Source organism: Macaca nemestrina, chromosome 4 (genome assembly GCF_043159975.1).
Source record: "Macaca nemestrina isolate mMacNem1 chromosome 4, mMacNem.hap1, whole genome shotgun sequence".
Classification (NCBI taxonomy): domain Eukaryota; kingdom Metazoa; phylum Chordata; class Mammalia; order Primates; family Cercopithecidae; genus Macaca; species Macaca nemestrina.
In genome coordinates, this window is record NC_092128.1 from 18,063,853 (window position 1) to 18,081,077 (window position 17,225).

The following is a 17,225-nucleotide window of genomic DNA, read 5'->3' on the forward strand; positions in this document are numbered from 1 at the left end:
GTCTCGGCCTCCCAAAGTGCTGGGATTACAGGCTTGAGCCACCGCGCCCGGCCGGTCTTATTAAAACTTGATCAAAACCCATAAAAAAATGTTGTCTTGGCTGGGCGTGGTGGCTCACACCTGTAATCCCAGCACTTTGGGAGGCTGAGGCAGGCGGATCACCTGATATCAGGAGTTCAAGACCAGCCCGACCAACATGGAGAAACCCCATCTCTACTAAAAATACAAAATTAGCCTGGCGTGGTGGTGCATACCTGTAATCCCAGCTACTTGGGAGGCTGAGGCAGGAGAATTGCTTGAACCTGGGAGGCAGAGGTTGCAGTGAGCTGAGATAGCGCCATTGCACTCCAGCCTGGGCAATAAGAGCGAAACTCCATCTCAAAAAAAAAAAAAGGTTGTCCTGCAGACTCTTATTGTCTATGAATCATGATGCAAAATGGTTTAATTCCAAAGTATCAGAAAACAAAAAGCATCTACAAAATAATTTATCAGGAATAGAGTTTAGGCAGATAATGCAAGAAGAAGGTAACAATACAATAGTAACAGTAATAGATACCTAACATGTTGTTAATTGTCTGCAAGAAACATTCCTTTAGAAACTCATTACAACATTTTATTACCTTAAATGTATATTATTTTTATGTTACAAAAGAAAAATTTCTTTCAGTTTTTTTTTGAGAAAATTTCAAATGTACAGAAAACTTAAAAAATAGTATTACAGGGCCAGATGTAGTGGCTTGTGCCTATAATCCTAGCACTTCAGGAGGCTGAGGCAGGAGGATTGCTTGAGGCCAGGAGTTTGAGACAAGCTAGGGCAACACAGTGAAACCTTGTCTCTACAAAACGTTTTCAAACTTTAAAAAAGAATAGCATTACAATTACTATATGCTTCGTCTAGATTAATCAATTGTTTTTCTTCCTCAATTGTTAATATTTATCACATTTTCTTTATTTCTCTGTCTCTTTTTCTGAACTACTTAAAAATTGAAGACATGATATTTCATCCCTAAACACTACTTCCTCATAAAATAAGGAAAGAACATTAATTAAATTAATTACTATTAACTCAAAATTATAACTTGGTATACAGCCCACATTTAAATTTTCCCAATTGCCCCAAAAATATCCTTGTAGTTTATTTTCTTATTCAGGATTCAGTTGTTTCATGCATTGTATCTGGTTCTTACATCTCCTTAATCTCTTTTAATGTAGAATAATCCCCCCTGCTTGACTTTTTTGTTCCTCATACTATAGAATTTTTGAAGAGTTAAAGTGATTTGTCTTGTCCCACAATCTGGATTTGACTATTTCCTTATGATTATATTCAGGTTAAGCACCTTTTTGGCCCAAATACCGGCACTACATAGGTGACACTTCGCACAAGCACTTACATAATGTTGAATTGTATCCCTGTTTGTGATGCTAAATTTGTTAGCTTGAGGTGACTGCCACATCTCTCCATTTTAAAGGTAGTATCTCCCTTTGCAATTGATAAGATCTGTGTGATGGTACTGTGAAGCCATGAGACTGTCTTAGACCTCAAAAATCCTTCACCCAGTAATACTTTTAGCAACTCTTGATGGTTCTGACCTGGAGTAGTTTTTATATTGGTGGTCGCAAAATAGTGACTTTTCTAAATCTGTCATTCATTTTCTCTATAGTAACTAGAATTCGTCCTTAAAAGAAACTTCACTTCCTACCTTTCTTTCAACACTTTTCTTTCACACACTCTTTCTCTCTTTCATTATTATGGACTTACGGATTTAAAAACATTAAATATATTGCAACTCATTTCTGTCATTATTATTTCTTATCTTTCTATTGTCCTATTTTGTACCAATGGGGGTCTTGTAGTTGGCTCCTTTTGACATGACCTAGTAGTCTTTAATAAAGTCATTGATCTCAAGCATACCAAGGCTTGTCATATGCAAGCTCAATTTATGAAGTTCCTGCCCTAGATCTGGAATCAGCCATTTCTCAAAAGAGCCCTGGTTACTTTTAGTGGAGAACAGCATTTCAAAATCAAGATGCAGGTACCAGGTATACTTATTGTTACTCCTAAGCACCCCTTTCAGTGGGCAGAGCTAAGAATACATGAATACACACACACACACACACACACACACACACACACACACACACACTCCTATGTTCATATTGCTACCTCAAATTCAAATACAACACCAAAGGGTTCTTCTTCAATTTCCCTTGTTCTATATTTGTTTCTCACTTTTTCCACAGGAAAAACCCTGATTCCCAACTTTAACATACGTACTTATTCGGTTCTATCACACAATAAGCACAGCATTGTTTCAGAATTACAAACCAATATTGCTATCAATAACAAACCTTCTAAATAAAGTTAAAGGTTTACTTGTAGTTTGTTTTGTCCAAATTTGGTTGCAAGAAACCAAATTTGCATGGACCAAATTTGGAACAGTATTCAATTGATGGGTCTATGTTTTAAGAAGAACATTGAAAAGAGTACACAGCAAGAAGAGAAAATGCTTGGAAGAGAAAGTGCTACAGGAAACAGTTTCCCTCAAATACTTAAAAGAAGTTACATAGAATAAGAAATAGGCTCATCCTGTGTTCCTTTAGAAGGCAAAACTCAGACCAGAATATAGATGTCATAAAGAGGAGGATTTCAATTCAACTTCAGAAACTGTTAGAGTTGAATGTACTGTATTAGCAAGGTCCCCATCATTAAAGTATTTAGACAGAGTCTGGAATTCCACACAGGGGTTTCTGAGCATTTCTCAGTGGGAGAGTTGTGCTGAATCAACTCTATAATTCTATTTTCTGTTCACACCTAAACAGCTTCTGGAAGCAGACCTCCATTAAACAATATAGGAAGTGTCGTTATTCATAATAATGACCTTGATTCATAAAGAAATATTGAACTATGATCAGTTATACATCATTGAATCTGGTTGGCACTGCAGAAGCTTCCTAGAGGCTGCTTGCTTGTTTTCCAGTAGTTGATCATATCAGTGTGGGATCAGAGCTGGCTGGGCAGGCCTGGCTGGCTGGTGGGACTCTCCAGCATCTATTGTAATAGAATGCAGGATTCGAGATAGAAATGCTGGTAGGAAATAAACTTGCGTCCGGGGAAGAAAGGGTCAGACCTGGCAGTAAAGCTCTGAACAGTGTCTCAGTCATCAGCTGAAGCAATGCTCTGAGCGGTGCCTCTCACCTAGATTTGTTTTCCAACTTCCTGTGAATACATGAATGCCTTAGGGCGAAAGGGGATTTTGAATAAAACCTAAAAGTGCTGTGTTGATTTAAATGTCTCTAAGACTTTAGAATGCAAGATAATGCTGCTTTGATGCCTATATGGCACACTACAACACAAAAGGGAAAGTTTTGGCTCAGAACACGCACTGGTTTAGCTTATTATGGGCTATGGGCTGCAGGAACACTGTTTTGTGCAGAGGGTTTCAGTACATCAACACTGCCTATGGCAGCACTGGGGGTTTGGCGGAGGTGCTCAGAAGACAGGCTGTGTCCAATGGCAAAGGACTTGTATCTATTTTTGCATGCAGTGGAGGCCTCAGAAGCTGAAAAAAGAAGGTAAGGGCTTGTTCATTAGCATACTATATTAGTTCATTTTCATGCTGCTGATAAAGACATACCCTAGACTGGGCAATTTACAAAAGAAAGAGGTTTAATTGGACTTACAGTTCCACATGGCTGTGGCTGGGGAAGCTGCACAATCATTGCAGAAGGCAAGGAGGAGCAAGTCAACGTATTACATGGATGGTAGCAGGCAAAGAGAGAGTTTGTGCAGGGAAACTCCCATTTTTAAAACCATCAGATCTTGTGAGACTCATTCACTATCATGAGAACAGCACAGGGAAGACCTACTCCCTTAATTCAATCAGCTCCCACCGGGTCCCTCCCACAACACATGGGAGTTCAAGATGAGATTTGGGTGGGGACACAACCAAATACTGAGATGTATCTTGGTGATTACTAGTAATAAAAAGGAGAGAAAGTTGACTGGTGTAGAACCCTTTGGAAGAAGGTGTGTATGTGCCTACAGAGTAGCCAGTTTATTATTCTAAACACGACCTGTGGTGGCTGTAAATTATTTGACACTTCATTGAGAAGTGGGCTCTATATCCCTTCTCCTTGAATTTCAGCCCGACTTAGTGACTCGCTCATAATATACAAGGATGGAGCAGAAGTCATGCTGTGTGGCTTTGGAGGCTAGATCATAAAATGCAATTCAGCTTTAACCTTGTTTACTGAAACACTAGCATTTGAAGCCCTGAGCTGCTTCGTAAGAAGTCTGACTACTCTGAGGCAGCCATGCTAGGAGGAAACTCAGGCCGCATGAAGAGTAGGTTTAGGTATTCTGGCTGACTGCCCTACCTGAGGTCCCAGCTTCAACCACCAGCCATGTCAGAAAATATGCTCCCAAAGGATTTCAGTCTTCCACCATTGAGACACTCCCAGGCATTGAGTCTTCCCAGATGAAGCCCCAGACATCATGGAGCAGAGATAAGCCATCTTTGCTGTGCCTTGTCTGAATTCTGACTGAGAGGGTAATTTTATATTTTTCAGAGGGCAAAAGTATAATGTTTGATCCTCACAATGATACAGTTAGGCAGGTGGGACTAGCATTATTATAACCTTCATTTTATAGATTAAAAAACAAAATAACAGGGATTTAAGCTTACCTGCTTTGCGACTATATAGGTAAGGTGTGGAGTGCTGACACTAAAATCCTGATCTTTGGACTCCAAAGCTTATGCTTTCTCTCTTGTTTCCCACTTGGACACTGTAGGACTTTAGAATGGCCTAAGGAAGTAAAATAGGATATATACAGAATTTTAAGACAAGGTCAGAAAATGTGGAATGAGTAGAACGCTAAGAAGAATCAATATTAAATGGATGAGACCAGTCATCCTATGGAGAAATAATCATGGAAAATCTGAACTACAGATTGATGCTGACAAGACTAGAATTCAAAATGGAACCAATGGGAGGAAAAAAAAAAACCCTTAAGACTTTTAATGTTATAAGGAAGTGTTACAATGATATAACATTTTTAGCAGTTAATTTTTAAAAAATGAAATAGGACAGTTAGAGAATTAAAAAAAACTCTTGCCACTTGTGTTTCTGATGAAAGGGTGATGAAAGGGAAAAGGTGTCATGACTAGCTATTTCAGTCTGCTTCTAAGTATGTCCTTATAGTAAAGGGTGCTTCAGATTCGTTTAGCTTGATTACATCATCCCTTATGATCATTTACTCTACATTTGCCAAGCCACTTTTTGATTTAAATTTATTTCCTCATGGAAACTTTCCTACTTGGAGGAGAATGTACAATGAAGTTAACAAAGCATATCATGTTCGTGTTTTTTTTTTTTTTTTGGAGAGAGTCTGGCTCTGTTGCCCAGGCTGGAGTTCAGTGGTGCAATCTCGGCTCACTGCAACCTCCGCCTCCCAGGTTCAAGTGATTCTCCTGCCTCAGGCTCCTGAGTAGCTGGGATTACAAGTGTGGACCATCACAACAGGTTAATTTTTTGTACTTTTAATAGAGATGAGGTTTCTCCATGTTGGCCAGGCTGGTCTCAAACTCCTGGCCTCAGGTGATCCACCCACGTTGGACTCCCAAAGTGTTGGGATTACAGGCGTGAGCCACTGCGCCCAGCCTACAATGTTCATCTTATGGGTTATATTTTTTCAATGCAGAAGAATGTTAGTATTCCGATTCATCAAGCAGCCTCACACACCATCCTTCACCTGAGAGTAAGCATCAGCTCCCAGGCTTATTATGGTGACCCTAATCAATATGAAGACACCCTGTTTCAGAAGTCAGTAGGACACCTTTCTATTTCTTGAATCATCCAAAATACAGTAAGGAGGTCGTTCGTGACTTCCCCCATGATGGGAAGTACTAAAAGGCAGAATCCACCTAGCTTTTCATGACTTCACGTTTAGGTTACTTTGGTGATTCACTCCAGGCCATTGGGAGCCCACAGTAATTGTTTCTCGTTCCCGTTTCTCTCTTCCTTAAACATTTCTTTTCCAATTATTTATTTTTATTAGATACATGCATTTTTAATAATGAATTTAATTTCATTCTGTAATTGGGCTTCTCAAAGATAATTGACCTCTTCTCTCCCAATTGTTTTCATGCGTATTTTGCAGAGAATGCTTGGAATATTCCGTTCATGAAAGGCACAAAGTACATAAAATATTTTGAGTGATTCTTTTCAAAATAAAAATTAGTTTTGATGCTTCAGTTGTCTAGAATGCTATGTGCCTTGCACAGGCCCTATGGCATGGAAAGTGCTCAATTGATATTTGTTAAATGAATGAATCTGGAAAACGAAAAAATACACGAAACATTTTATTCCTCAACAATGAAGAAAAAGCTTTTAGACTTCCATTTAGACTCATTTTAACTAGCTGAATTCTTCAATGAAAAGAAAACAAGCCTCGCACTGCTAATTTAGCTGTTCCTAAATATATTTCCATCAAATTCTGCTTGGCTGTTTCAACCTTGGGGTTGAAGTCCTTATTTTTATGACACAGAGACGTTCATTGCAGTGGAAATAGCAAATAGTATTGGCTTCCCCGCCTTTCTCCCTCTAGGATTTCAACTTCTCCTCGAACACCAGCCCTGCTCTTCTAGTAAATCCCACATTAGAGAACAGGCTGAGGATGGACGAGACGAAAGGAAAGTAGGAAATCGGAGCCATGGAAACGGCGGAGCGGACGCAAAGTGTGAGAGCGCGGGTGGTTAGAGGGTAAGGAACCCTCCTCTGACGACGGCGCGAAGGCGCTCCACAGATTACGTCACGCACCGGGGTGACGTCACGACCGTGACACGCGGGTGACGCCGTTGCCGCGGCGACTTCTCGTCGTCTCCGCCCCCTTCCCCCGCTCCCCCCCCTCACCCCCGCCTAACGTCCTTCCCCCAATCCCCTCAGGCTCGGCTGCGCCCGGGGCCGCGGGCCGGTACCTGAGGTGGCCCAGGCGCCCTCCGCCCGCGGCGCTGCCCGGGCCGCTCCTCCCCGCGCCCCCCGTGCCTCCGCCTCCGCCTCCCCCAGCTCTCCGCCTCCCTTCCCCCTCCCCGCCCGGCAGCGGCCGCTCGGGCCCCGGCTTTCGGTTATAAGATGGCGGCGCTGAGCGGTGGCGGTGGTGGCGGCGCGGAGCCGGGCCAGGCTCTGTTCAACGGGGACATGGAGCCCGAGGCCGGCGCCGCGGCCTCTTCGGCTGCGGACCCTGCCATTCCGGAGGAGGTGAGTGCTGGCGCCACCCTGCCGCCCTCCCGACTCCGGGCTCGGCGGCTGGCTGGTGTTTATTTTGGAAAGAGGCAGCGGTGGGGGCTTGGTGCCCTCAGCCACCTTCTCGGGCCGGCTCCGCTAGCTGGGAGGTGGGCATCGCCCCCGCGTCCCTTTCCGTCATGCAGCGCCTTCCTACGTAAACACACACAATGGCCCGGGGGGTTTCCCTGGCCCCCACCCCAGATGTGGGGATTGGGGCAGCGGTAGTTGAGCGGGAGGTTATCAATAGGGGGCGAAACTCAGGGTTGGTCCGAGAAGGTCACGACTGGCTGAAGTATCGAGCTCTGCATCTCTTCGATGTTTTCGTTATTTGGGGGGTGGGGGCGGCGGCGGCCTCGAGGTGGAGGATATAGGTTAGTAGCTGGGGCTGGGACCACAACCCGAGTTACTGTCGCGTGCAATTCTTACATGGTCGTGGGGGTGATGGGGCTCATGATTTCCTCTCTCTCCTCTCACGGACTGTCCTCCTTCTCAGGCCGCTGCCCTTTTTCACGTTTCTATTTGGGGGGTTTCTCTTCACCTGTTTTACCCAGCAAATGATTTTGATTTAGTCTTTACTTTTTCACTCCTGAATCGCAGTTTCCTATGCCTTTTCTGGTGTCTGGTCCTCTATTCCTAATGTTTGTCGTGCTCTGTCGCTGACTGGTAACCCCCATTCTATTCCCATCTACCGCCCGCTCATTTTCCAGTTGTCGGACCTGCCTGTCTTCTAACCCCACTTCCCACTTAAGAGCATTTTTGCACTTCTCTTACCCTGGTCCTCTTGAGGCTCTATACTTCATCTCACCACTCCCTAACATTGTTGTCTGTTGTTATCTTCACAAATCCTCCTGGACACTTTGGAGCTACTTATTTCTGAGCCCAGAAGCTGTCAAGATTCCATCAGGTTTCACTTGGCTCTTTTCGCCCTTGCACTACTGGCACTTTTGGGCTAGTCTTCCATTGTGCATTCACACCTCTTTATTCCTACCCATTTTCATAGTTCTGATTGATTTCTTAGTGTTGTCCTCCTTTTTGTCCTATTTTTTTCCTTTTACTTTTTCCTCTCCAGTCCTTGCTTCTCTTAGCCTGTTTTTTCATTAGCCTCTTAGCACTGTGTCAAATTATTTACGTTTTGTTTTTTATTACATAAAATTTATTACAAATATTTGGTATTTTATTACATAAAATAATGCACTTTATTATGGTTTACGAATAAGCTATGGTATAGTAATTGTGTTTACAGTTATTGATTAGGCAATGTGACTTACTCTGTTGACTTTGCTCAAAGTTCTCTTTTCTACCTACTGTTGACATCTGATTATCTGATTTCTCAATTCTCATAACGTCCCATTCTTCTCTCTGCAATTCCTTTTTTTTTTTTGCATCATTATCTTTGGAAATTCATCCAATATGCTTACTTTATTCAGCATCAGCTTGTTTATGATAATGTTTGTTTTCTACTCTTTTATATCATCTTTATCTACATGCCTAAAATGTGTTCTGTATCATCATTTGATCTGTTCTAAAATTTCTCATTTTTAAGTTTCTTAAAATCATTCCACTTTTCAGTTTTTGTTTTTGCTTAGATCGGTTTCCTCTCATATCTGTTCCTTTCCCCCAGCTTCTTCGTTTCTAAGGAGAAAGCTTTTCTCTACTTCAATTTCCTAGTTTATTCTGTTTCCCTCGTCTCCAGTTACCATTCATTTTGCCTTGTTTCCTGGCTTTTGGTACTTAACTTTCTGAAGCTTCCTCTTCTCCACACCTCCACGTTCCTTCTTGTTTATAAACATCTTTGTTTCCGTTGACATGGAAATTTATTTTTAGGATACATTGTTTTTAATGGATAAATACTAGGGGTCACATCTGCTGTCTGTTTTCTCCAGGAATCGGATATGCCTTTGTCTTAACCAGGCACAGGTGCCTCTGGGCTTTATTTTACTCTGTAATAAATGTGTAGTTTTGTTGAATTGTATACTGTTTGAAGACTACTACAGAGTGGAACATTGAGTAAAGTAATGGGTAGGGGTTATGAATTGTAATTCTCTGATTATAAAATTGTTTATATTGGGAACTTTGTTGCAGAGTTATTGGAACAGTTTGCAATTCTGTAAAGAAGGCTTTTGTGAAGTAAAATCTCTACCCTTCTATTTTATTTGAAAGGGCCAGACTGTTTGGAACGGTACCCCCTGAAGAGTCTGATTTAATAAGTGAGAGCGACGGCAATAGATTTCTGTATTTGGCACGTCTTGAGCAGTTCCCATGTACCAACCTTGAGAACCTCTAGGCTAGCTGAATTTAAGTATAAATTGCCAGTAATTGGAAAGCACATTTACATCTTCTGAAACTATAAGGATACTCTAATTTTATTTGGTTGAAAGACAATTGTTTCCCACCGTCCCCTCTACCCAGGTTTTAATGTTTAGTGGTGAACAGTAGTTTTTCTTCTACATTTTCTTCTGAACTGATAATAAATGTATTTGGCTGGGAGGGTGACATATGATTAAAAAATGTATGTCTTGAATGTAGATATCAATATTACAGATGATAAAATAAATTCCTCCAAGAAATAATTTTAAATTTGAAGTTGATATTCGGTGGAAACTGAAATGTGCTGTGGTCTTTTATTTGAAGTCTCTCTTATATACACTTAAAGGCATCTCTTACTGTAAATTACATGGAAAGAATGAAAAGGTTTGCTTGTGTGTAATGACACATTTTATTCTGAAGATTTATTTTACCTAACAGTAAAATGTAGGTTTTTTTTTTTTTAATAAAAGTTTCTATTAAAACTTTTAATAGAAAACTCTTGACCTCTATTAAAACTTTTAATAGGGGAAAATTTCAGCTAAATAAAAGGTCTAATTTCAAAGGGAAAGCAAGTTCATTGTCAAAAATTAGAAAAATATAAGTACAAAAAGTGAAAAATCATCAGTAATTTTGCCACTAAGATATTATTACTATAGACATTTTGGTGTATTCCATCTGTTCTTTTTTAATGCTTGTATAACACAATGTAGTTTTGTATTTTTAAAAAACTTAAAGCAAAACTTTCTGTGTATTATTAGATACACTGTGATTTATTTAACCGATCATCGTTTTGGGGTGTTAGGTTGTTTTTAATTTTTTACTGCTATCAAACATCTTGAACATAGGATGTAGATTTTAGTCTTTAAAATATGTTGGGGAATGAACAAATTTCATGTCCTGTATTTGTAGTATTAATACTTTGTAGGTGCTCAAAATAGAATATTCTGGTAAATGACAGGTGCTTATTAAATATTTATCAAATGAATGTACTTATACTTTTGGCATTAAACATTTACATCTGACCATTTATATTTACCTGATTTTTTTTCTATGGCCATATGGTATGATATAGTATATGGTATAAAATAACCATATGGTGTAATAAATACTTTTTTTTAAGTGTGATACCAGAGTGATATTTATTAACTATTTTTCTTGTGCTGTTTCTGTAGAAGGGAGCTTCTTACAATTGCATTACAGTTATTATTTTATTACGTTCTGTTTTCAAGATCTCTGATCATCAATCTTAAACTGTTTAATTATCATAATATATTGACTAGGGAATATTCTGGGATGGAATCTCCTTTATAATGAGGTCCACTGCATTAAAAATACATCTTTGTGAACCACACCAGGTTGGATTGCATCATAACCCTGAAAAGTGATATTCTCATTAATGTAGGTGTTGTGCAATTTTGGCTATTGTTGTTAAGACTTATCCAGATACATTCACAGGTGCCCTTTTGGCAAAAATCATAAAATAGTTGTTTGTCTTTCGTATTTCTAGGGTTCCCTTTCTGTATTCTTTTCTCTCTCATTATTTACTGAACTGCCTTCTTTAGGCATCCACTCCTTTTTCTGTTTAGAATATTATCTGTCAGTCATTTTGTATGTTGGCCATTAAAGGAATCAATTGTCAGTAAACAGCTAAGAAAGGAATGTTGGACTGGGTGCTTGAATCCTTGAATGTAGTAAATGTGAGTGAGTGCAAACCTGATTTAATTGTACATGTATTTGGGTAATAGGCCAGAAAAATTACATTAGGTTAACAGGCTAGAACAGTCTGACTTTTCTTGTTTTTCTATCCCTTACTTTCTTGATTAGGATGAATAGAAGGTGGATCTGGATATAGCACCTGGAAATCTATGTTCCATGAGTGATGGGGAAGAGAGGGAGGGAATAGGTTCCTTTGTTTTTTGGCATTTTCTAAGACCTGATGCCCACCTTGTCAGAGAATGCGATTACTACTTTTGTGTTCTTCCTTTTCCCTTTTTCTCCCAACTATGAAGTTGTTTTCTCTTTCAGAACTGCAGAAGTACGTTTTGTTTCTTTGACACTTTGATATTGTTAATTTAGCTGAATACCTAGTGAACATTCTGTGTCATACTCCCCTTGTTTTATGAAATCCAGCATGGTCTAATCTTTACATTTCTGCCTCATATTGTCCTTAAGATAAGCCTTTTTTTGTCAGTAGCTCTTACTAGATTTTGTCTTCATCAGAAGTTAAATTGTTTTAAGTCCTTTACTCATTCTTTTTGTCTATTTTAATGTGCATTGGTTATTCTGTAAAGTCAGATGTGGCAGTAGGGCTGAGTGTGGTGGCTCACACCTGTAGTCCCAGCTACTTGGGAAGCTGAGATGGGAGGATCACTTGAGCCCCGAAGTTCGAGACTGCAGTGAGCTATGATTATGCCACTGCACTCTAGCCTGGCAACAGAGTAAGACGCTGCCTCAACAACAACAACAACAACAACAACAACAGCAAAAAAAGCTTGGTTGTAGAACTTCTGAATTCAAAATAGGTGGGCCTATTTGGGAGCTTTTCTGTTTTTAAGGTGTTAAGTAGTGCTTTTTAAAATCATAGGGTTATAGATAACTTCATGTTAGTATAAGAAGAAAAATATAGCCTCATTTGTTCCATTTCTTTCTTAAATTTTTTGTTTTTATTGCCTTGTTTTTATTTTTCAATTTCAATTTTTCCGACCTAAATCACTAACATACTTAATTAGCATGGTAATCAGAAGAAACTCTTTAATACAGTCTCCACCCGAACATTAAGCAATTTTTTTTCCCCTCTACCCTCTGAGATTACTTTTGTGTCCATGTTTTCTCTTGGGCTTAAGAAACAAACAAACAAACAAACAAACAAACTGTTATTCCTTCCCGTATCAAGACTATACATATAGAGGGAATTTGATGCCCAGTACTACTTTTTCTGGGCCCTGGTGATATACAATATAAAAATTGATACAGAATATAAAAATTGCTTTGAACTCAATTAACTTTATATCTTCTGGAAGCTCTGTAACATCAAATAAAACATCGTTTTCATTCTTGTAATGTAGCTGCAGTTTCTGACAGCACTTTTGGGACAAATGTACTATGGGACGGTGGTTTTCAAATTACGCCAGAGCTCTATGAGAAATTTTCAAAAGCATTCTATCGCTGTAAAGAATAATTTTTTTTTTTTTTTTTGAGACGGTGTCTCGCTTTGTCACCCAGGCTGCAGTGCAGTGGCGCTATCTCGGCTCACTGCAAAGCTCTGCCTCCCGGGTTCACGCCATTCTCCTGCCTAGCTTAGAGTACAGGCGCCTGCCACCACGCCCGGCTAATTTTTTGTATTTTTAGTAGAGATGGGGTTTCACCGTGTTAGCCAGGATGGTCTTGATCTCCTGACCTCGTGATCTGCCCGCCTCGGCCTCCCAAAGTGCTGGGATTACAGGCATGAGCCGCTGCGCCCGGCGAGAATAAAAATTTTAAATTGCACTAATACATATGTGAAACTGTTGTTGTCTGTTTTGTACTTTCTACATCTTCATCTGTAATAGTACCTGGCACATAGGTACTAAAATATTTGGTGAAAGAATTAGTGAATAAAGCCTTACTAGATATGAGGTGATCTGATTTTCTATAATGTTCTATTCTTTTTTTGTGCCAGTCATAAAATCAGCTTATTAAATTGACAACCAAATTGGCTGCAACAGGCAGTTTGAAAAACACTGTTTTGGGGTTTCAAGGACCTTCTTCAGAGGTTACTGCAGGGTTCTGTTTAGTGCCTCCATACCAGGGGTCCCCAACCCCTGGGCCACAGCCTTGTACCTACCAGTCCGTGACCTGTTAGGAACCTGACTACACAGCAGGAGGTAAGTGGCAGGCAAGTGAGCATTACACCTCCTGTCAGATCAGCGGCAGAAGCATGAACCCTATCAAACTGTGCATGTGAGGGATCTAGGTTGTATGCTCCTTATGAGAATCTAGTTGTGTGCTCCTTATGAGAATCTAATGCCTGATGATCTGAGGTGGAACAGTTTCATCCTGAAACCCCCTGTGCCCCCGTCCATGGAAAAATTGTCTTCCATGAAACTGGTCACTGGTCCCAAAAAGGTTGGGGAGTGCTGCTCTATACCATAACTATTGAAGTTCTTCATTTATCTGCTTTACATGTTAGTTTCCTTGAAAAAAGAGTTTTATGGCTGTAAAAATTTTAGAGCTACTATGTATGGAAGAGAGGTTTGTGCTGGCATAAATCTTCTCGGGTATCATCTGTGTAGAAAATTTCAACAACTTGTATCTAAGGCAGAGGTCAGCAATCTTCAGGGCCAGATGGCAAATATTTTAGGCATTGTGGGACATACAGTCCCTCTCACAATTCTTCAACAATGCTGTTGTAGCTCAGAAGTAGCTAATAGACAATATTTAAACAAATGAGTTTGACTGGGTTCCAGTAGTCATTTTCAGGACACTGAAATTTGAATTTTATATCATTTTCATGTGTCATGAAAATCTTCTTTTGTTTTTTTTCAACCACTTAAACATGTAGAAATTATTCTCAGCTTGTGAGCTATACAAAAGCAGATAGTTGGCCAGTTCATGGGCTGAACTGTTCTGACTCCTGGTCTAAGGGAGACTACATATATTATATTAGAAGTTCTGAAAGTAAGTTGTAGGTTAGAGGTCTACAGAAAGTTCGTAATTGCTACACAAAATTTATTTGAGAGAGAGAGAGTGGTGGAGTTTCATTGTATTGCCCAGGCTGGACTTGAACTCTGGGCTCAAGCAATCTTCCATACTCAGCCTCTCAAGTAGCTAGGACTACAGACATGCACCAAGCCCAGCTCCTAGTTCCTCTTTGCACTCAATTTCATCTTCTACCCTCAGCCCCTGGCAAACACTGGTCTGATCTCTAGTTGTGCCCTTTCCAGAAAGTCTTATACATGGAGTCATATAAAAGTCACATCAGTGGTTCGGGGCACGGTGGCTCAAGCCTGTAATCTCGGCACTTTGGGCCGAGGAGGGCAGATCACCTGGGGTCAGGAGTTCGAGACTGGCCTGGCCAACATAGTGAAACCTCCTCTCTACTAAAAATATAAAAATTAGCTGAGCATGGTAGTGGGCACCTGCAATCCCAGCTACTCGGGAGGCTGAGGCAGGAGAATCACTTGAACCCATGAGAGGGAGGTTATAGTGAGCCGAGATCGCGCCATTGCACTCCAGCAATTGTGAAGCAGTGGGTAAGGTTCATTCATTATTTTACATATGGATGTCCAGTTGTTTCACATTTATCAGAAAGACTAACCTTTTTCTTTTGAATTATCTTGGCACTTTTATTGAAATCAATTGCTTATGCTTGTGAGTTTTGGATTCTACTGTTTTATTGATCTGTATGTGTTTTCTTAGGCTAATACCCTACTACCTTAATTACCATAGCTTTATAGTTAAATTTAAAATTAGGTAGGTCCAGTTGAGAAGATTTTTAGAACTTTGACTTTTTAATTTCTTGCATTATCATACTTTTGGAGGGAGAAGACCCATAATTTTAATCAGATTTTCAAAGGTTTCTTCTACCCTAAAATACTTAAGCCTTCAGTATATAGTTAATATATCTGTATCTTGAATTATGTGATGGTGAGGTTCATGAAAAGTGGCAGGTAAAAGTTGCAACCAAAATTAATTTCCTTATAAGAAATAAAGGAGATATTCTAGTAGGTTGCACAGAAAAGTCAATCACATCCTTTTTACCATGTTGCAAAATTATGAGATGTAATCAAAATGTGTATAGGGGAAAGTGAATATGTTAAGATGTTTATTCACCAGAAAAAGTCACCGGAAGTGTCAATTAGGCCGTGAAAGATACTAGTTTACAATGTGTTATTCTCCATCTTCTTTAGAAGAGTTCTTTCATTTGAAACCTATGTCATGTTCTGTGATGTTTCAGAATTAGTATCTTTATTAATCTTGGAGGCATCATTAAATCATTATGCTTCTGCTAAGGAAAGGCGTATGGAATAGTTGGTCATATTTCTACCTTTTTCAGTGGGGCCCATAGGGCCCCTTTACTTTGTTTTAAATTGCACTGGTAATAGTTTTTTACTGGTTAGCCCAGGGAATGTCCCTACAGTGTAAAATGATGTTTCTCATCATGATTTTCATTTAATAATTTAAAAACAAAGTATCAGGAAACACATGTTTCTAGAGAAGAAGTGTGGAATACCTGACTAGTAGAGGGTCAGGTGACAATTGGGAAGGTAGAAACTGACCAAGCTTTTGATCATGTTGCAAGGAGTATCATTCCAGTTTGATTGGGTCACCCTGCAGAGTTTTGTTTTTTTTTTTTTTGAGACAGAGTCTTGCTCTGTCGCCCAGGCTGGAGTGCAGTGACCGAATCTCAGCTCACTGCAAGCTCCGCCTCCCAGGTTTATGCCATTCTCCTGCCTCAGCCTCCCGAGTAGCTGGGACTACAGGCACCCGACACCTAGCCCGGCTAGTTTTTTTGTATTTTTTAGTAGAGACGGGGTTTCACCGTGTTAGCCAGGATGGTCTCGATCTCCTGACCTCGTGACCTGCCCGTCTCGGCCTTCCAAAGTGCTGGGATTACAGGCTTGAGCCACCGCGCCTGGCCCGAGTTTTTTTTTTTTAAATCCTTGGGTTTTTTTTTTTTTTTTGGAAGAGATGCTGTGTTGCTCAGGCTGGTCTTGAACTCCTGGGCTCAAGCGATCCTTCTGGCCCAGCTTCCCAAAGGGCTGGGATTACAGGCATGAGTCACCGCACCCAGCCTCACCTTGCCGATTTTGAAACTGCACTTCAGGGAGAGTAATACAATATCTTGGCAGACTATTTTTAACTATTGTTCCAAAATTAATGTGTTTTTAAAAAGTAAAAAAGTGCGGATATCTTTAAAAGATACTTTAAGTAGGCCGGGCATGGTGGCTCACGCCTGTAATCCCACAGTTTGGGAGGCCAGTACGGGCGGATCACCTGAGGTCGGGAGTTCAAGACCAATCTGACCAACATGGAGAAACCCCCATCTCTACTAAAAATGCAAAAAATTAGCCGGTCTTGGTGGCGCATGTCTGTAATCCCAGCTACGTGGGAGGCTGAGGCAGGAGAATCACTTGAACCTGGTAGGTAGAGGTTACAGTGAGCCGAGATCGCGCCATTGCACTCCACCCCGGGCAGCAAGAGCAAGCGAAACTCCGTCTCAAAAAACAAAAACAAAAAAACCTTTAATTATATTTAAATTGGGGAATACTTTTGTTTTATGTATTTTCTTGCACTAAATATATAACCTTTAAGTTAATAACACCAGAAAATTTTTACTTTATAGTTTTAGAACTGCTTAATTAAAATAAAATGTTAGGATACTTTGAATTAGTCACTTACTTTCAAGTATTTTAAACAGTTTAATGTACTGCTTGGTGTTGTTTCTCAATTGACTTGATATTTTTAAACTGTATTTTGTACCTTGTACCATTTATTTTGCAAAATAAATTTCTGTTTGGGCTTATAGATGTGCTTTTAATATTAAAGGGGATTATTAGTGTCAGCTGTAAAATTTTAATTAAGTCTTAAGTAGGTATGTTTTTTTTTTTTCTTTTGAGATGGAGTCTCGCTCTGTCGTCCATGCTGGAGTGCAG

The 17,225-nt window shown here is 40.0% G+C and overlaps 1 protein-coding gene and 1 long non-coding RNA gene across 8 annotated transcripts in view; one reads left to right on the forward strand and one right to left on the reverse strand.

Annotated features, from left to right (window-relative positions):
- Positions 1-4,374: 4,374 nt before the first annotated feature.
- LOC105471276 (uncharacterized) lies at positions 4,375-7,909 on the reverse strand. The gene is made up of 3 exons (XR_981054.3): positions 7,711-7,909; positions 4,686-4,806; positions 4,375-4,542 (listed from the first exon to the last, which is right to left on the reverse strand). It is a non-coding gene; the product is annotated as an uncharacterized lncRNA (long non-coding RNA).
- LOC105471274 (B-Raf proto-oncogene, serine/threonine kinase) overlaps positions 6,913-17,225 on the forward strand; it is a 202,015-nt gene continuing 191,702 nt past the window's right edge. For 4 of the 7 annotated variants that reach the window (XM_011723648.2, XM_011723645.2, XM_071094361.1 and 1 more), the window contains exon 1: positions 6,914-7,257. In XM_011723648.2, the coding sequence (XP_011721950.1) occupies positions 7,132-7,257 (126 nt within the window). In that variant the 5' untranslated portion in view covers positions 6,914-7,131. Of the gene's footprint in view, positions 7,258-17,225 lie in introns of all 7 variants that reach the window. The other 3 variants (XM_071094363.1, XM_011723649.2, XM_011723646.2) reach the window with 2 other exon arrangements.